At 37.7% G+C, this 21,510-nt stretch overlaps 1 protein-coding gene across 6 annotated transcripts in view; it reads right to left on the minus strand.

Moving 5' to 3' along the window:
* myo1ea (myosin IEa) overlaps positions 1-21,510 on the minus strand; it is a 52,108-nt gene that overhangs the window by 21,050 nt on the left and 9,548 nt on the right. For all 6 annotated transcript variants that reach the window (XM_084405684.1, XM_084405686.1, XM_084405688.1 and 3 more), the window contains exons 2-7: positions 12,871-13,014; positions 11,139-11,228; positions 10,459-10,553; positions 4,363-4,450; positions 1,900-1,989; positions 1,099-1,230 (exon numbers count right to left, since the gene is read on the minus strand). In XM_084405684.1, the coding sequence (XP_084261810.1) occupies positions 1,099-1,230; positions 1,900-1,989; positions 4,363-4,450; positions 10,459-10,553; positions 11,139-11,228; positions 12,871-13,014 (639 nt within the window). The remainder of the gene's footprint in view (positions 1-1,098; positions 1,231-1,899; positions 1,990-4,362; positions 4,451-10,458; positions 10,554-11,138; positions 11,229-12,870; positions 13,015-21,510) is intronic.

Below are 21,510 nucleotides of genomic sequence, written 5' to 3' on the forward strand. Positions count from 1 at the left end.
AAATATAAGAAAAAAAAAAAGAGGGCTGTGCATTGATTAATCACGATTAAGCGCATCCAAAATAAGTTTGTGTGTATTTATATATACATAAAAATTATACACAGTACAAAAACATATATTATGTAAACACAAACATATTGTTTTTATGTATCATTTCCTATCAAGTTTAAATTTTGTCAATTCATATATATTATCAATCAGAAGTTTGGGTTAAAATTTTTTTTTTTTTTTTTTCAAGAAATGTATACTTCTATTCAGCAAGGGTGCATTGCATTTATCAACATTGTAACAAAAGTTTTCAATTTCAAATAAATGAACTTTTCAATTCATCAAAGAATCCTAAAAAAATATTATGGTTTCCACAAAGATATTAAGAAGCACAACCGTTTTTTTGATGATAACAATAAGAAATGTTATTTTTTGATCAAATACATGCAGCCTTGGTGAGCACTTCTTTCAAAAACATTTAAAAAAAATTCTTACCAACCCCAAACTTTTGAACGTTAGTGTGAAATATTATTTAATGTTGTGTATCAAGACAAAGGAGTCAGACATTTTTTTCCAAAAGCGTCACCACTGTCATTTTCACTACAGAAAGCCATTAAACACAATACAAAATTTTAGATGTGGAGGAAATGACACTGTGTTGGGAATTTTCTACACTCTGGTGCGGAAAAAAGTAGGAGTTCTCCTGGACAATGTTAGCAGAAAAAAAACAAAAAACCTAGTGAATGTAAAAAGTGTAAGAGAATTTATTTTCTAAAAGCCTACAGAGCCAAAGTGTCCATAGTTGAAGAAACACCAAAATACAAAAAGTCCTAAATAACTCAACCATAAGAAACTTGTGAAGAAGAAACAGCAGCGAGGAGACCTCATTAAGAGGAGGTCAGACAGTATCTCCCTCTTCCAAAGAGCTCAAGTGGTAAACTCAAAACAACGTGACCTGCTTTTAAGAGCCAAATGGCTCCATCTTCCCTTTCCTGGAATTTACTGTGGTTATTCATTCAATTTTTCCTCATAACATTGTGTACTTTTGCTACTGACGTTCACAGTGACATTTTCTGAGGGAAGAAGCCCACCTCATGTCCTCATTCTCACCTGGTAGAAGATGTGGAAGCTCCTCTCTCCAGGATTCCTCATCACCACGCGTGATTTTTCCAAAAGAAAGTTGGAGATTTTCCCACCATCTGGCTCCCCGCCGGAACTGAACTGAATCTCAAAGTATTTCCCCTGTCAGTGAAGATGAATGTTAAAAAGGCACAGACGTGACATTCTGCAGGTGGATGTGCATATGCCCAGAACAGAAAAAAAGGAAATGGGTGCCACACACACACACACACACACACACACACACACACACACACACACAAACACTCTTCACTATCATTTATGTGTCTCTCTCTATCCATTTATGTGTGCTGTGCTGTCCACGGTTACCAGACATGCCTAGATTTAAAACTGTAATGACATTACCAGCCCCTGAACCCTGAACAAAACACTCCTATCCACTACATAATCCATTAGTATTACTTCTAAGTAAGTCCCAAAAACAAGACATGTGTGGGCATAAATGTAGCAGAACTGCAAGTCAATGTGGCGTATACAACATAGTTTGTAATGACTGCTTTGGCCTGTGAGTATTTTTAAGGGCAGTACTTGCCATGTTTAGGTTAAAGCATTACAATAACATCATATTTATCAAATGTTCTTATTTCAGTGGCAATATTTTTCTTTCTTTCTTTCTGTATTTAAACTGGATGATCACCCTGTTTTTGCTGATTCTAGTGCAACTGTGTTCCTCTCAAATGTATCCTGAGCACAAGATACACCCCAACACAAGACATCTGCTGTCTGCTCTCTTCAATAAAATAAATCTATGGGAGAAGGAATGCTGCTTACAAATCGACTGGAATTGTTGTTCCTCACTGTCTTAGCATTCCCGAAGGCCTCCAGAAGAGGGTTGGACTGCAGAATGATGTCTTTTACATGCTGTGTAGAAAGAAACAGGAAACAGAGAGGGTTTGAGAGTTACATTGACATTTGGCACACTGTGGAGGATAATAAGTACAGCACCTATGCTGATCTAGAACTGATCGGATGAGGAAACATCCAGTTTGTAGGGTGAATTCAGGTAAAACTGGCCCTCTCGATGTCAAAAAGTGGCTTAAATGGCCTGAATCCACCCTACACACATTGATATCAATACATGTGCACATTCCACACAGCATTTGCACAGCATTGTCTAGTTTGAGCCATTCGACTCAGCAGCCAAGAGACAGACAGACAGATGCAGAAGTTCTGGGATATCCAAAAACCATCACTGTTTATAACATTAGGCTTCTTCTGGAGACTGAAGTCCCATGTTTAAGTCCTTATCAAGCATACAGTATATAGGGCACAAACCGCATAAAGATATTTAAAGGGCATATTTATAATTTCTCCAACAAAAAACACCCGTTTGTAGTCCTGCCATTAATTTCCATGACTTTCATGTTACACATTTGCATAATTCCCACCTACTGGCTTCTTTTGGCCACTCTAAAAGAACAGTTGGGTGACTGATTTTACTATGTTGAGGAGACGCTGTTTTTTATTCACGGCAAGGGCAGAATACATTGTATGGACTTCTAATACTGAAGCCATAGTTACCATCTATAATACTGTTTACAGTTGCCTTGCGAACTGGAACCCAGTTATGGTAAGGGGCATAACATTTCCGACACACACGCTTCTAAGCAGTTGACCAATCAAAAGAGACTGGGCCAGCTGACCAATCAGAGCAGACTGGGTATTTCAGAAAGGTGGGCTTTAAAGGCAAGGGAACTAAAACAGAGCATTTCAGACAGAGGGTGAAAAGCAGCAACGAAAAATAATGTGTTTTGTTTTTTACTTTAAATCATGTAATTTTATTCTAGCACACCCCAAAAATAAAATGATGAAGTTGGGGGGAAAAAAGCCACATTGCTGATGTAAACAAATTAGAGCTGAAAGCTTGTTTGCATTTGCAATACCAGGAAAAACACACATGGATAATTTGCATATAGACAAAGAGAAAGGGTACCACCTCTTGTGTGGACCACAAGAATAAAAAAAATATAGATACAGACAAATAAAAGGAGACAAAAAATAAGAAAGAGCAAGATGATTATTACATCAAAGAAATTAGGATGTACCATACAACAGTGATGGTCATATGATCATGAGGCACAGTGACATCCGAGGGATCAGACAGACAAAGGCACAGTAGAGCAGAGGGGCTTTCTGCTATACTACAATATTCTACTTTGTTTAAGACGCAAACAAACATGCCCATCAAAACACATGATCAAACCATTAAATTTAATCCACAGGGAATCATTTCATGATGGATATTCTTAGTCCCAAAAAAGTACAGTGGGACTCAAATGTCCACATTGAAAATTTACAATAAAGAGATTTAAAATTTCAGTTAAACTAAGACGTTAATTCAGTGTGATTAATAACAAACAAAATAAGGCTTTAAAAAACAATGCAAGTAATCGTGCATGCTGCTGACCCGTACGTTTCGGAGCACATTTTTAGATATTTTACCTGGATGAGTAGACAAAAGTACTCATAAAGAATATAATTTTTGCAGTGTTTTGACTCGTAAAAGCACTTTTTGTGATGTCTATTCAATGCATCTGTCTGAAACAATAATGTACTGTCTTTGAGTTCTTTATTAACATGAAATATTTCAGATTTTGTATTATAGGTCACTAATCAAATAAGTAAATTTGTGACTGATAAGTGTACACAAGTTCACATGTTCTAAGCTCAAGTTTCTCTTTGGATCATTCTCAAATCATGCTGGAAAACATGATCATCAGGTTTTAAACAAACGTATGGAGTTCATGAAGCTCGAGTGATGCTGTCATTGAAGCAAAAGGCGGAAAAAACAAATGAAGGTCATGTTAATTTTCACTCAAAATGTTGTGCATAATACATGCATTTTCACTATGGGTTCTTAGACTTTTGGACTGAACTATACACTCATCAACAAAGGGTTAATTTAGTCAGATTAATGCAATCAACAAGTGTCAGTCCTCTGACTCTGAGCTCACTCACATGGGGGACACAGGAGAGATCAGAGGGGGATTGTGGGGGACAGATGGCTGCTGGTTGGATTTAGGGGATGAAAGAAAAATTCTAAGAAATGGAGGTAGAGGAATGATGTCATGAGCCCAACTTTCTGTCTAACATTAACTGTCAGAAAGAGTCTCAGTAAAGTCATCAGATCCAGGAAGCTTTTTTTCTCTTTTCTATTTGATCACACCTTAACTAATCCTGATAGTGTCTCTGCATGTACAACAGCTTAATGTTAGTTTAATCTGTGCAACCCACCTGAACTCTAGGACCTCCACCTGAAATTTTGGAGATGTAGCCCATGATGTACTTCGCTGCTACTGTCTTCCCTGCTCCGCTCTCACCACTGTGAAGAACAAAGAAAAATATGACAATATTAAGTTAATTCTGTCAAAATAAATGAACAGTAATATTTCACAACATTCTTGTTTTTAATTATTTGAATTATTAACAAAATGCAGACTTTAGGAACATAAGAGAAAACATTATTCCAAACTTTTGAACAGTAGTGTATATACGGATACATGTATAGATCTTAAAAACATAATTTATTGCTATTATACAGTACATATATTAGGCTTTTAAGATCTAGTAGTGACAACAATGATTGTTACAAAATAACAGCAACTGCATTTAATGTTTTAACAATCAACATTTTTATGAGCATATTAAAAACTCAAATTTTTTTCACCTACAGCAGTTTAAAAACAAGAACAGGAGGGCGTTAACAAGTAAAACCAGCCCCTGTGTGCCCCACAGCACAATACTAAAATCTGCTCAGCAAGCTTTTAAGAGGGTCAGAGAGGGTTTAGTAGATTCTTATCCTCAATTAATGCAGATCAAGTAGAATGGTGTTGTAGAGAGGGGGATTCCTTTAATTAACTAAATATGTTTCTATATTACTCCATAGTGAGCTACAGTCTGCATTGTGTTGCTGGATAATGGGAGCACAGGCTTATTTACATAATATGTGAATGGCTTGTTTGAATACAGAATGCACATAAAACAAAAGGTTTGTTTATGTAGTCAGTAATTTTCACCTTTTACGAGGTGATATGTATACATCTGAACAGTGAATGCCAAAAAACATAGATGACAATCACACATGCACACACATCTTATGTTCACCAAGGCTGCACTTATGAGATTAAAATACAGTAAAACCAGAAATATTGTGAAATATTATTTCTGATTTCTATTTTAAAATGTATTTTTATGTAATTTATTCCTGCGATGGCAAAGCTGAATTTTCAGCATCATTACTTCAGTCTTCATTCTCACATGATCCTTTAGATAGCATTCCAATATGCCGATTTGCTGCTCATTTATTGTTATTATTATTATCAATGTTGAAAACAGTTGTGCTGCTTAACATTTTTGTGGAAACTGTGATAACAGTTATACATGTTTTTATTTTTACATATAAAAGCATCAATTTTTTTTAAAGGGGTCATATAATGGTACATGCACTTTTACAAGTTGATTGTACTGAAATGTGTGTTGGCAGTGCCTGTACACAACCATCATATAATGATAAAACTCCATCCAGTGTTTTTTTTTTAATCTCCTTATGTTTTCCCCTGTCTCAAATCCAGCCGTCTGACCGTGTGACGTCACACGGTCGGACGCCCCTCCCACGATTGTTAATTGACAGCAGCGTTTCAACATAGACCCGCCCTGAGCGAGCTGTCATCATAGTCCGCGCGGACATTGTTGATACGCTGGAGCAGAATGGCGTCTAAGCGATTGTGGTGTTCTGTTCTTGGGTGTAATAACGAACACAGCAGTTATTTTGATGTTCCTAAATCCGAACCGCTGAAGACGCAGTGGCTGAGTTTTGTTTTCAAAGGGAATATTCCCCACGATCAACGTCAATGCTTTCATGTTTGCGCGAATCATTTCTCACCAGACTGCTTTACAAACGAGGGTCAGTATAAAGCTGGTTTTGCTAAGAAGCTGCTCCTGAAAAAAGGATCGGTACCAACTATTCGTGTTCCTGATGCACCTCCAGAAGAAGTGAGTGTAACGTTTTATTAACCTTTATATTAATCTTTGCAAATCACTTGCACGCTTCACGATGAATGCGGCTAAGGTTTACACTTATGGTTATTGTGTTATTACAAACTGTGTACGCACAGAACAGAGGGGCGGGGTGAGCAAAGCTCATTATCATTTAAAGACACATGCACTTAAATGGCGTGCTGAAAACAGAGCTGTTTTTGACCAGGTAAAATGAGTGTTTTCTTACAATACTAATGAGAATTTTTAATTAAAGTGTATTACAAACTTTTCATTTAGACCCTAAAGAATCATAATAAATTGTACAAAAATGGCATTATATGACCCCTTTAAAAGAAAAAAAAGAACGGTAGCACAGTCCCGTTTCGCCTGTACATACTAAGTACTTATTATAGCAATTATAATAACTAGGCTACTTATAATTAGGTACTAACAGCCAAGGAAATACACAGGAAAATTTGCTGATGAAAATGCCATTCATTAATCCTGTTTGGAAACGCTGGCTCCATTTCTTTTCCTTCAGTTGCTTTACCCTCTACTTGCATCCTTCTGCTTGCCCTTTGCCTTGGCAGAGCCATACATATTGAGATGTATGTGGTTTGGCGGATGATGACAGAAGGAGCTGGTTTATTTTTCTATATTTCTTCTATTACCCATGTCAGTAATACCATTTCGAGAAGGCACAGCTGTGGCGTATTAAAGGAGGCTTGGGGAAGTGGTAAGAAGTCCATTACATCACACAGCAGTGGTACTACACACCTTTCTTTTTACCTCGTTCTATCGTGAGAGCCTTGCAATACATGCAGAAAATCTTCTCGTGGCGGCTCCAAGAGTTCTTACAAGAGATTTAGTCCGCCATGTGGTTCTCATTCCTTTGTCTTGCGAGTTTATAGACTCTCCACCTTAAAGGAAATGTCCCTGCTCGAATACAGGCGATGAAAACTCTGGGAACACACTCTTATTGTACACTGTACACTCAGTCCACTTAGATTAATTGTCCATGACTATTTTTAAACATGTCTTTGGGCGATTTGTAATTTGTATGCTGTAATGCTTATTTTTCAACTTCCTGCATACGTTTGCTGACCAAAAATGGACACAGAGAGAAAGAAAGAGAGACACATCAGCCATTCAGTCTCATTCAGTAAGTGACGAGTCATGAGACTGATTATTCAGCAGCTGAAACATCAGCTCAGCAAATACAGCACTGGCTCACACTGATGAGTGGGAATGCTTTTGTATATCATACTGTACAGTCCACCAGGTCTGCCATACTACTAACAAGATGAGGTGTTACTGATCTCAGCGAAATGGTCAGTCTATTTGTCCTTTAACACATACAAAGCCTAATTATGTAAATAAATGGCTTCCTCTGTTGGGAGAGTAAGACAGATTCTGCCACATCCTTCCTCATTGTTTCCACCAGACAATACTGATCTAACATACCATTATACCACCATACACAATGAAGATCACAACATTCCAAACAAAATACCTAAAAAAATCATAGATTGTGGCAAATATACACTACTGTTCAAAAGTTTGGGGTCAGCAAGTTTATTTTTTAAATAAAATTAATACTTTTATTCAGTAAGGACACATTCAATTGCTCAAAAGTGACTTCTACATTGTTAAAAAAGAAAATCTGTTTCAAATAAATGCTGTTCTTTTGAAGCCTATATTCTCCAAAGAATCCTTAAAAAGAGGATTTTGGTTTCCACAAAAATATTAAGCAGCACAACTGTTTTCAACATTGATAATAATAAGAAATAATTCTTGAGCACTAAATCAGTATTTCAGAATGATTTCCGAAGGATCATGTGACACTGAGGACTACAGTAATGGCTGCTGAAAAGTCAATTCAATTTTAAAATATTAAAAAGTTATTTTAAATTGTAGTATTTCACAATAGTGCGGTTTTTTTTTTTTTTTTTTTTTTTTTTTTTATCAAATAATTGCTTGGTGAGCAAAGAAGACTTCTCAAACAAAAAAATCCCAAACTTTTGAACGGTAACTGGCCATGTGAAAAGGATCTTTCTTTGATGCATAATGGTCCTGTGCCTGTTCTAACCAAAATACAGCTTGACCACAGGACGCCTGGGCAGCAATTTCATGGTTTTGTTTACTAATCTGGATCATCACAATTCCACTTCCAGTCTCTTTATGTGGTCTAACTGAACTGGAAGCAGTTTTCCCGCTATACAAACAAATGGGTGAGAAAAATGCTGAAACTGAAGTCACTTACTATGAAGTAAGCACTACAGTCACCATCCAGCCCACAGGTGACTATGCGATCTGAAAGAAATGGCCCAGGTCAGCAGTGAAAATCTCCATGTTAGCAACTTCCCCTCCTTCACCATGTTGTTTTCTTAAACTAAGGTGGGCTAAAATTCCCCAACTTTTTTTAACCTGGACAACTAGCAGCAACAAAAGTGAGAGTAAAAACAATGCTGTTTAGCAAATTAGTCAATTCTTTGCTCATTCCTAGAACGCACACCACTTGTTGAGCCAGAAGTTGGCTGCTGTACAACTAGCTGCTGTACAAACAAACAGTGCAATATCGAATGCACTAAAGAACCACAGTGTTCATTTTTCTGAAGGTAAATATAAATGGCTTACAGTTGTAAGCCATTAAACTGAGATAGATTAAAGTGTTGATGATGAAAAAGCTGTTTAAACTGTAATCGGAAATATTGACACTCCTTATGTTATGTGGCTCTCCAATCAAGAAACTTGTTTTGACTCACTGACTCTTCATGAATAAACACTATTAATACTAAGCAATAATACACCCATCGCAACTGGCTGTTCAGTGAAGTTTCCTCCATTTACAGTAGCCTTACAAGTGCATTTCCTGTGCTCGAGCAGGAAGCACAGGTAACAACAGCTCTTGTGCGTTGTGTCCCCTACATCCTGGAGAACATATAACAATAGACAAAGTAATTTTACATCCTTTGGTCTTTATTTTGTACATATCATCAAAGGGGGGTAAAGTTATACTCAACCACTGAGGCTGTTAGGCTTGTTGAATCTGTTCTATTCAACTGTAATTTAACTGTACACCCTCAATAACATAACCAAAACAGTAATGAGGATTTATTCACTCCAACTGACAGCCAGGTGACTCTCCCACTGCAATGTCTGCACTGATATCATACCAAACCTAATTGTATGTCACACCCTTTCTACGTCACACATAAACAGAATGGAGCAACACAGTCTTGATGGTTTAAAAAGTAGAACTGCCAGTTTAACATGTTAATTTAGTACAAATAATTATATAAAGAATAACACAATAGTCAGAGCCGATAGCCTTGTGGGCAGCGCTCTGACGAATATTTTCTGTCACTGACTGAATTTGTTTTTAGCAGTGATTGAAAAATAAATGCATAATCTAGTCTATATGCTGGTCCTGTAAGATCATGATCAAAAATTAAATTTTAACAAAAACAAAAGCTATTTAAAGCTGCAGTCCGTAGTTTTTCCTCTTTGTCGCCATCTCTGTTCGAAATCTGCAATTGCAGTTATTCGCGGAATTATCAACTTTACGTGGGTTGTGCCTCGGCACGGCACAGCGTGGATGAATCCAATGTTTTGATGAGAATGTGTGGCTGTCAGTCACCGCGCCGGTGTGGATACTGTCATTCGGAATCACAGATTATACTTTTTGGAAGTATGACCAACATAAGAATTTTCACCGGAAAATGTAATCTGAACAAGTAAGTAACATCCTCTTTTGTTCCGACCAACTAAGGGAAAAAAAGCATTGCAGTAAATCACGCTGATTAAATCTAACGATTGCTTATCATATCACGTCAAACCGTGCAAATTATACTTTATTCTCAAATTGTTAATGTTAACAACATCAGCATTGCGTGACTACATTTAATGCCCTTCCGATATTATCCTTGTTTTCGCATGGGCCCGGTTGCCGTCTCTTTTTTTTTTGTAGCCACTCAGAAGTCCGAAGTCTTTTGCATTTTACAACGGGTGAATCTCCAGTTGTCACTGGTGATTGTCGTTTGAACCTTTCTGGATCCGCAAATAAAATAGAAATAAAACAACCAATATATAGAATATATACTACAGCAGTCTAATTCCAAACTATCTTCATCTGGGGGCTTTTCTCTACACATATTGATTAATTTATTCCAATCAGTTTGATTAATTAATCAGAATTAAATGTAAATAATTCAGTTAAAACGTGTAAAAAAGAATCCTAATAATGATAATTGCTAATTAAGAATCTTATGACTAAAAGCACCTACAGTCTAAACAGCAAGTTTGATGTTTAGAGATGATATGTTCAGAGTTCAAGTGAAAAAGTTCTCTCACCTGATAATGACACACTGGTTCTCACGATCAATCATCATGTTTCTATACATGTTATCGGCTAAAGCGTAGATATGAGGAGGGTTCTCATACTGAGCCTGAGAGAGAGGGAGAGATGGAGAAAAGCAGATACATTTCAGAATTTACATTATGGTTCATATTTAGGATGGCCTGAGCTCAGATTTATAAATAAGCTACTGTGTGGCATATGAGTCAAAACACATTCAATGGTCTTTGCTGTAGCCTCCACAAGCTAATGATTATTGACAGCAACCATAAGCTTGATGAGGAGCCAAGACCTCTGGGCAAGCGTGGTTGAGAACATAGACCCGTACATGCTGTTCTGTGGAGGTATTGCCAGGTGGCTTCAATGGATAAGGCAGGCCTGTGCAGCTACTTTTCTGATTAAGAATGCAGCTGTTAAAAGCTGAACCACACCTACACACTTTAAAAAAAAAAAATATTAAAATCATTACTGAAACTATTATGATTTCCAATGGCTAGAGCTTTTACAACAAAGCTGTTTCTTGGACACCATAGCAGTGTTATTTTAGTATTATTATTATATAGGCCTACTATTATAGTATTTATTAATATTTTGAATCAGCTTTGACACTGCACCACAGTAAACAGTCTATTCTGGATCAGGACTAAACTTCAGGAAACCATAAAAGACTACTTACTGCGCCTTGGTACATCTCTATTTCTTTGTCCCCAAAGTAAGGCATTTGTTTGAAAGGGTTTATTGAGATGAGTACAGGACCAATGTATGTCTGCAGGAGAAGGTCAAGGCTCAAAAGATTGTGAAAGAAAAGGTGTCAGTAAAGGGACAGTTTACTTCAAAGGTCTCCCCTCATGTCGCTCCTAATCTGTATGACTTTCTCTTTCCTGTTGAACACACACACACACACACACACACACACACACACACACACACACACACACACACACACACACACACACACACACACACACACACACACACACACACACACACACACACACACACACACACACACACACACACACACACAAATGTGTGTTTTGTCCATACAATGGACGTCAATGGGACCCAATGTTGGTTTGGTTCCAAAATGACTTTCATTATATAATAATAATAAAAATATTTTGCTACATTTATATAGCGCTTTTCTGGGTACTCAAAGCGCTTTACATGGAAGGGGGACTCTCCTCAACTATCTCCTCAAATATGTGGACAAAAAACAGTTGAAATGTTAATTATCTTCTTTTGTGTTCCAAAGAAAGTCATACAGTTTTGGAGTGTCATGATCGTGAGTAAATGATGACAGAATTTTCATTGGTGAATGACTAACTATTTCTATACAAAATATGTCTCTCTCTCTCTCTCTCTCTCTCTCTCTCTCTCTCTCTCTCTCTCTCTCTCTCTCTCTCTATGTGAAACTGTTAGACTGAAAACTCTCTCTCTGAAAACTATTAGAGGTTTAGCATTCACAATTGAGGAAAACCTCTAGGACCATTTTACTCATTGTGGTTGTTAATACTCAGAGAGTATTCATAAAACTTTGGCTGGACTGGCAGATGAAAAATGGCCTGAGTGTGAATAATGGACTGGTGACATCAGTGAAGAGTTATATGTGGCTGCAGTGAAGATTTTGGTTAATGGGTCAGGGCCTTATTAAGATGCTGTTGCTCTCTCCTCTGAAAGCAATGGGAAGGGAACAGCCGGCAGTGAGTGATTGGAGCTATTTGGCCGCCTGGCTCTAAGTTGCTCACTGCAAATAAAGGAAGTATTGAGCCTGGCATACTGTGACCTCATTTCCATATGCTACTGACTGGAACACTTTGGTGTTGTTGCTATTTTCTGACCACAATCACAGGACTGATTTGGGACCAAAATGGCCAGAGTCTGCTAAGACTCCATAAACCTAATAAGGGCAGAAAATAGAAATACGCTGCTAGTGAGGTTTTCATCAAGAAATGCTGCGATTTATCAAGAAGGTCATTTTTAGTGCCAGTAATGTGTGCTGAATTAGACATGAACCCTGCCAAGTACATTGGGTTCAAATAGAAGAGAGGTAAACCAGCATTCTTTGGCTGCCTTCTGCAATCTAAGCTCTCAGCATCACACATGCGGCTTTGATCAAAAACAGTCCCTGCTACTGTGGGAAAATAGGACAACATGGATTTGGAAGTTGTACCAGGGTTTAAGGACAACTTTCGTCATCGTTAAATGTCAGTGTTTAGTGAAACATTAGTCAAAAATAAACCCAATCAAGATGTAATTTTCACTCGAGTAGATGGAATCCAAGAACAGTTTTCTAGTGAGCCACAGGAAAACATCCATCTGCAAAGACCTCCCTATTTAGGGTCATTTTCATATCAGATTAAGAAATTAGCAAGTTACACAGATAGACTAAAGCTGGAAAAGGATACAAATATAAAGTCATCCATGTATCTCTTCTTGAGGTTTTCTACAATGGCATCCTCGCTGATCTTGGAGAGCAGCACCATGTCATCCACTCCACTCTGCTTGACATTGTGGCTTTGCCAGTGGTACCGGTAGTGTCCCCGGCTCCCCTGTGAAAGCAAACACAAACATAAACAAGAAACTCTCGTTAGATTGTATACACACCCATAGCTTTTGTGTAGCTAGCTGGCAGAAACTGAATTAGCATATCCCAAAGGCAACACTAGACATTCCATGACTAGATTTCCCTTTAAGGATAGCATCATATTTTTAATGTTTAAATACTTTCTCTCATCCCAAAGTTAATGTACAGACACAACTGTAAGTAAGTCATTAGACATTGTTTGACTTCCCAGAAGAATGTAAACATTGCAGCTCTGTTGAATTTTTTTAACACTTGCTGTGTTTGTTCAATTAACTTTTTCTAAACTAATGAGTATGAGTTTTGGGCAGTTTAGCAAGGGATACTGGTGGTATAGCAAGCCTGTCTTAAACCAGCTAAGACTAACAAACAATCTTAGGCTGGTTTAAGTAACTTCTTTAAGTTAAGTTTTAGAAGCATTTTCTAGTGACAGGGTAATTGTTGTTGCTTAGGTACCACTAAGCAACAACAATTCCCGTCACTAGAAAATGCTTCTAAAACTTAACTTAAAGAAGTTACTTAAACCAGCCTAAGATTGTTTGTTAGTCTTAGCTGGCTTAAGATGGCCTACAAGTCCTACCAAGCTGGTGATTAACTAGCAACCTGAAAATGGCACAAAATGGCTCTAAAACTAGCCAGCAGACCAACTAAATAGTGTTGTTATTGTTAACTAAAACTAAAACTTTGTGCAAAATTTTTCGGCAATTGAGGCTGAAATAAAATATAAACATTAAAATTCAAGAAACTAAAAATTAGAAATGTTGCCTTGAATTGAATAAGGTTAAACTAACTCTAAAATTACTAAAACTGAATTAACGCTATATAGAAATATATTATTAAAAGCACATAAAAATGACTGAAACTGAAATGACTAAAACTAAAATTTAAAAAATAAAACTAATTAAAAATATTAATAAATACTTCAGCAGTAAAATAACACCGCAACTAAGACCAGTGAACCAGCTAAGGCTGGTTTAAGATGTTTTTATCAGAAGGGTTTGAATGAATTTCAATTTGATATTGTGATCCTTCAGCTGATATCATATTAATAGCCATATTTATGGTATCATGAAAACCCCAATGGACCGAATACCTTTTCACCTGTACAGTGGCAGATGGGGAGTTAGGAAGTTGTTGATAAACCTGTTCAGAAACAAACTAATATTTTGCAACCGTGTTTAATGTCGCCACTGACAGAGACATTACACACTTTAACTTCCATTCTGAATCTCATTCAGTCATGAGCACTGATAAACAGTACATTGCTGCTGACAACAGTTAATGTGAGCAAACCGTCCAGTCAGCGAAATGACCACGTCCAATTCCCCGCCTGCAGCACTTTTAACACAGCTCGTTCTTTTTCACCGCAGCAGATGTTGATTTTGTTTTTCTAAACCGATGAAAAGTGCATGGTCAGGAGTCTCCCTAAAGCTCCTTGAGAACTACAAACACTTCTTTTGATCTTCTCCTGACGTTCTCACCATTTCTCCTCTTCTCCCTTGTCCCCCTTTTTACCTTCCCATTTCAGTCTCCTTCTGCTTTCGCTCTAGTAATGTTTTTGCAGAGGGTGTGTCTCCAGAGAGCTTGGGTCATTCATCATGGGACGTGAGTCAATGGCTTCTGGCTACCGTTCTGAGGTCACAATGGCCCCGCCGTGAGGAACTGGCCACTTACTCAGAACGACACAAAGCCTCAAGTGCATTTGACAGGACATCAAAAGAGATGCGTACAATGAGTGTGACTCAAGAAAGGAGGTCAGGTACAGAAAAAGAGTCAGACAGACACAAACAGTGAGTGTACCGCTTTGGAGAGCACATGATCCAAACGCACTGCTGTTTTAAACATTTCCCTCTCTTATGTTCAGTCATTTAGTGCATTTTGTATGATTTGAAGGCCACATTTGTCTATTATTTTCTTACAGCAATTTTCCCAAGCTGAAGAATGCCATGACAATGATATGAGGTAAACTGGAAAGTCATTTAACATTCTCAAAATTGTACATTCCACAGACTGAAAAACTCTCAATCTAGCTGCGCAGGAAAGTAGAAGCAGACCAAGTATGGAAGATTTCTTTCCTCCCTTGAAGGACTAATTAACTTGCCATCGTAAACGAGCACAGTACAAGTTTGAGGTAAATTACAGGAAAATAAAGAAACACAATAACCGCTGAACACCATGACAACAATAAGGTACTTCACCTGAACATTATTAGTAGTGGTACTACCTCAAAAGCAATTAAGAGGAAAGCAGCGTTTTAAACAGAACAGTAAACACTTCTTTCAGATCTTTACAGACTGTTTTGTTGAGTTTATTTTTGCATATATAACAGAGAGAGAGTTCATTGTCCTGTGGCTGTTTTTCCAATTCTATTGAACCCTTTCTTTCACAGTGTTTAAGTTCACATCACTGTCACACCACAGGACACAGAAACACCTGAAAAGGATCTTCATTCCCAGCACATGTTCCTTATAAACTGTGAGCCAAAGCAAAGACATGAAAAACAGGATGCTATATATGAACACACAATGACTTAAATGGGACTTAAATAATAATAATCATCATCATCATCATAATATGAAGACATCACTGGTTGGCTTAGCATAATCTTTTACTGTTTGCTCATTTGTAGCATATTTCATTTGAAAATTCCTATATTCTGTTCCCTACATATTCTGAACTAATCTAATTGGCAAACAATTAATTTAATCACAGAAAATTGGTCAAAAACATGATTACAAAGGACTAGACAAAGCACATCACCATAATTTTACTCTCCTCCTTCCAGAGAATGACCACACCTACTGTCCAAAACTCAAAGTTATAGACCACACAAAGTCAAGCAAAAGAGAGAAAGCAGTATCTTTGCTTTTAAAGAGCTATAGTTGCTCCCACTAGGTTTATTTAGGGATGAAAATGTTCCGTTTTGTAAAAGGAACACCGGAAACCAGGGAGGCTAAAGTTCACTAAGCTTGTGCTGTGGTTCACCCAGGAACAGCAGGCATCATTTACACCATGACAAACATGATACCCATCTGCACCAAGCAAGGTTAAAACCCAAAACTCCCTGGGAAGGCATAAATCAGGATTTTCAATCAAATTAGCATAAAACATCTCAACCTCAACTACTTTACATTAATGCTCACTCACTATTAGAAACAGTGGGAAGATAACAGCTTCGTAAATGCAAGTTGAAAATATGCAATAAGAAAATGCGAGTATGAAAACAATGTGTAGGTTCTCCTGAGAAGTCCTATGAAAAAAGTACAACTACAAAATGATGAATAAAGAATGCGCATCAGGTTTGTTTTTGCTTTATTGTTATATATTCTATCGTATAATACTATTGTACTTTGTATAAAACACTTAGTTTTATTGAAAATGGAAAAAAACAACAACATACATTTCAACAAATGTACCATTATCTACAGACGCAGAAGCATTCATGTGCGTTTATGAGTCATTTATGAGTCATTCATGACTTGGATGCACCATGTTACCACTTTGCCCTGGATGACGGCAAATAATCTGGATATACTTGACCGATAAATGGTGGAACTGACCAAGCATAATCAAGTTATCCAAATGGCTGCATAATAAATTAGGAAATTCACTGTGTTAATTGACTAAGGAGCAGCTGTGTACTCAGTGTAATGTGACTCTCCATACTGTTGAATGGCACATCTGGAGAGTATATATACTACTAATGAGGGAGGCTACAATAACATCATCCTTCCAACTGAGTCTCGCTAGCGTCACACACAGATTAAGATCTGTCCTTCATTATACCCACTTATTACGTGTGTGGCAGTTTTAGAAAATGTACAACTGTATAAAAACATTCCTGAAAGAAAAAATGCTTCATTCATAAAAAGGAGGAGAGAAAAATCCATTGTTCTCCTTGTAAGACCCTGCCAGAGAATACCTTACAGATCATTTCCCCACTGTAATCCTACAGCAGTTGAAAAACGTCAGCAGCACCAGTCTTAGATCCATACTGACATGGCAGGCCGTTCCCTCATGCAAATACCATTGCCTTATATGGAGAGCGTGGAGAAGAGCGCAGACTCAGGCACAGGAAATGACTGGGTTTGATTCAATAAGGCGGCAAATTTTTTCACCTCCTTAACCATCTGGATATCACACAGAGGACCTGCATTCACACAAGGATGGCAGAGCTGAAGTGGGATCAGGTTAGCCCTAGTCTTTTACTCTGAAGTGACAGAGAAAGCTGAAATCACCCAGAATCACTAAGTACGCATCTCAACTGAAAATATTAATCAAATGAGTGAATACAATCAGAATGCAGTTAAAGCTACAAGACACAGTCTGGTTTGCCGTTTAATGCATTTAGCATATGGCCCAGAGTACTGCGGTTTGCAGACCTGGCAGTGCTAATAGCAGATTAAGGTAGGAATGTGTAATGAAGTTTGAGAGCTATTTCAGGAATCCTTTTCAACATACTACAGATCCACATTTCTTATTAAGTCACTTTGGCCAAGATGAAAAAGACATTCTAGTGTATTCTAGAGTAAGTTTTAGTAAAACAATTCTAAATACCAGTAAAGTCAATAAAGAAAGAACAGTGAACAAAGAAAATAAATATAAAATCAAATAATGTTGGAGTAAATCATGACTTCTGTCGCCAATTAGCCTATACTCTTTAAATGTCTGTATTAAAGAAAAAAGAAAAGAAAAATGTCTCCCTACAGTAGTTCATATTGTTGCTTAGCATTAAGGTAAAATATTCTAAAAGAGGCTGAACTGAGTTGGGACTTCATAACAGATAGTTCACTTAAAAACAAAAAAAGCTCAGACTATAAGGGAGTTTTTAAATCCTAACCACCGATTATAAAATCTGGTTGCATCACGCACATAAGGAGAATCTTTACAGATTTTCTTCTCTCAAATCTCAAATATGCACTACAATATTTTAAAATCGTGGCTTATCACACACTACAAGATATTATTTAGATTATCATGCCAGAGGGATCACCTGCATGATCTCATGCAGGGTCGGATTTAAACAAAATAGATATTGTGTGTTCTTCAGAGAGAACTGGAGATGAGATTTAACTGCAAATTTGAAATCTGTTAACAGTAGCATGCTAGTTAAACCAGATTAGATTAACCAAAGGATTACGGGTTTGAAATGACATTAGGGTAAGTAAATAATAACCATCTCTTAGGCCCTGTTTACACCTGGTATAAGATGCGTTTTGGTCAATTGGATCACAAGTAGACAAGGGAGACACATACCAGTTTACACCTGGTATTTTAATCTGTCTCTTTTGTCTACTTTTAACCACTTCTGTCCTGATTTCTTCAACGGGGGGGGTCTATGGGTAGTTAAATGTATGGGCTTTTACAGAAGTGAGAGCGTGTTAGAAATCAGGAATGGTAAGAGACCATTGTGCTTGGTATGTTTTTTGTCTTTAAATCAAATTTGGGGATTCAGTCGACAAAGTTTAAATCCCGTCTGGCTAGCGCACTTCCCATAATGTTTATGCGTTAGGTCAGTAGACGGCGAGTAGATGGTCTTTTGTGGCTGTTTGAATGCTTTCGACCACATGAGCGTTTACACTACGAAAGCAATCTGGTCAAATGCGTTTTCGACTACCTCTGGAAGTGGTCGAAACTGGACAAGCTCAAAACGTTTTAGACCCCGTTTACACCTGTATTTAGTGTCATCCACTTGTGATCGGATTAACCAAAAGGCATCTTAAAGGTGCCGTAAGTGATTCTCTGCAGAATTTTTTTTTGTTATGCTGGTTGAAAGTCTCCTCATATCCTGATAGAAATCACTCGGTCTAAATGTATTTTTATAAATATATGTCGTCTGTGGAAGGTGTAGGACCATAGAATGTTCGTTCAATCGTTGCGTTCGGTCCGAACGGTCCTAGCAATGTGTGTTTTGCATACCACTGCGCAGGCTGTTCACACAGACATAAGAAGTCATCAGCGCGTACGCTTCACGTACGCTGTGCAGACAGAGCGAGAATGGCAGGCAAGCAGCAACAACAACCAGACTCTCATCGGTGAACCCCTGGCATGCAAGAAATATTATTACACACTGACAAGTTTTGCTAGCTAAACAACCCGAAAACTTGTCTCCGGTCTTCTGGGCTGTGCGTGTTCAAGCTTTCAAGAGGAGTGGCTTTAGACGGTGATTTGCAGGGAGGGTGGGACGTATGCTTTTAGTGCTATCAGGCTAAAGTTAGCATTTTCCCAGATGTCCTACTGCACCTTTAATACCAGGTGTAGAATAGAATAGAATAGAAGAATCGGGCATTTATATAGCGCTTTCATATGTACTACTGTACACCCAAAGCGCTTTACAATCATGTCAGGGGATCTCTCCTCAACCACCCACCAAGGTGTAAACAGGACCTTAGAACTTCTGAAGAGAAACAAGGCCATAAACAATTTTTTTTACATATGAAAATAATTCATGGAGCCAGTCACTGACTGTAATTTGTACTTGCCCTTATGCCAGTGTATTAGGCTATTTAGTTTTGCAAGAAAGTTAGTCAGTCATGCAGGCTGCAACTCAAAATATGATACCATCTGTCTAAATTCTCCATCAATGCTCTATGTTAACAACATAAAATATGTCCTTTCTGACCCCTGGGTCATTACCAGTACAGTAAATCCCATCCAATCAATTCCTCAAAAGACAGCCATTGACAATCTGATGCATTATAATTGAATTTTGGCATGATAATGAAAGAAAAAACTTAAAGTACATGTGTGACTACAAGCCCTTTGAATGTGACTCCAATGGTGATTTTAAATAATGTCAGAAGGGAATCAATACTGGTGAGTTATCCCAGGCCAAAATGTAAAAGTGTAGACACTTCACACAGCCCTTACAATCTTAAGCGGTCCTGGAAAATGTGTGACAGAAATAATCCCAGCCTGGACTATGTTCAAGGTGGTTGTCCTACATTCTGAGTGGTTGTAAACCCTGGACACAGACACAACAAGCTAGTAAATTCACTGCAATGTGATGAAGGGAAACAGGCCCATCCATATCCAGACTGAAAACACTCAGGGTTTAGTCTCAACTGCTGAAAAAAAACCTCAATGCTGTAACACTACAGGGAGGTTACAAGCAAAGTACCAAGCCCAGAGATTAGATTAATCATTTAGGTGTGCAATAACTTTAAACACGTTACACATTCAAAATAAGTCATCGTACATTTTTGGTGATTTGGAAAAGGGATTTTGTTTTCTAGCATTACATAATCAAGCTGTAATTAATCTCAGTGACTAGATGTGGAGTAAAATACCTCTAGGGGCGTTGGTCTGGGTAACGGAGATTGCTGGAGAGAACACCCAGAGGAGCAGAGAGAGGTTTCTGGGTAAGAAATGGCAATGAAGGCAGGGCTGACTATAGCGTCTCTCCAGAGACAGCAAACACAGAGGGTTTGTGTAAACCGAGATAGGAGTGGCTCTGAAGCGTCTGGCTACAGCCGGGAAACTCTGTGCCAAGTTCAGCCCCGCCATATTATTTCTGCCTGCTTTTGAAGGCAGTGGAAAAGAATGTAGCACATTCTGTCTGATGGGGAAGTCTGGAACGCCATCATTTTCCCTGAAGTACACATAGAGATGGATTATGTTTAGACTAGGATTCTAAAAACAGTGCTGAAACTCTAATAGTGCAGCTAATGAGACAAGGTGACGGTGCATCATCATCATACAGACAGCCGTTTTTAAACTCGGGATCGAGGAAGTCATCTCATCTCCTGAGTCTGACTGTTCAATATATACAAATCATTGTATTTCCAATTCATGTTCAATACACTTGCCAAAAAAAAAAAAAAAGATAAATATCTGTGATTGGCATCCCACACTCGTTTTAAGATGGACCTTTGCTGAAATCTTCAACTAACTGCACAATGTGATGGCTGATCAGAAGAAATTAGTTTAGTTTAGAGTGTAGGCTATATTTTTAATATTTATTTGGAGGGAGTTTTCTCCCTTGGATGTGACAGTACATTTGGGTGGTCTTGAATTGTAAACTGTAGCTAGACAAAATACATATGCTTTTTTAACAAGGTTTGTTTTTCCAGAATAAATGCTAAATATCCAGTTTTTAAATGCTGGCCAAAAAAAATAATTTCTCAAAGAAAAGCATGATTATACATCATCTAATTCTGTTTACTTTAAGCAAACTGAAGCCATGCAAACTGGCCAGTGGCCACTTGTCCTGCCACAGCCATCTACGTTCTTGTTAAGACTAGAGACAATCAACTAGTTAATTAGTTGACTACAAAATAAAACATAGAATAATTTTTTGTCATCTTGCTGCCAAATATTTCAGTTGACTATGAGAACTGGTAATATATGCCCATGCTTTAAAGATAACCTTTATATTCTGCTTAGAAGCAGTCATGGCTTATGGATCCTCTAATTGTCTGCTTTTAAAAGATACATGACAATGGATCTTCCCAGATGCACACCA

Source organism: Rutilus rutilus (genome assembly GCF_951802725.1).
Source record: "Rutilus rutilus genome assembly, chromosome: 3".
Lineage (NCBI taxonomy): Eukaryota > Metazoa > Chordata > Actinopteri > Cypriniformes > Leuciscidae > Rutilus > Rutilus rutilus.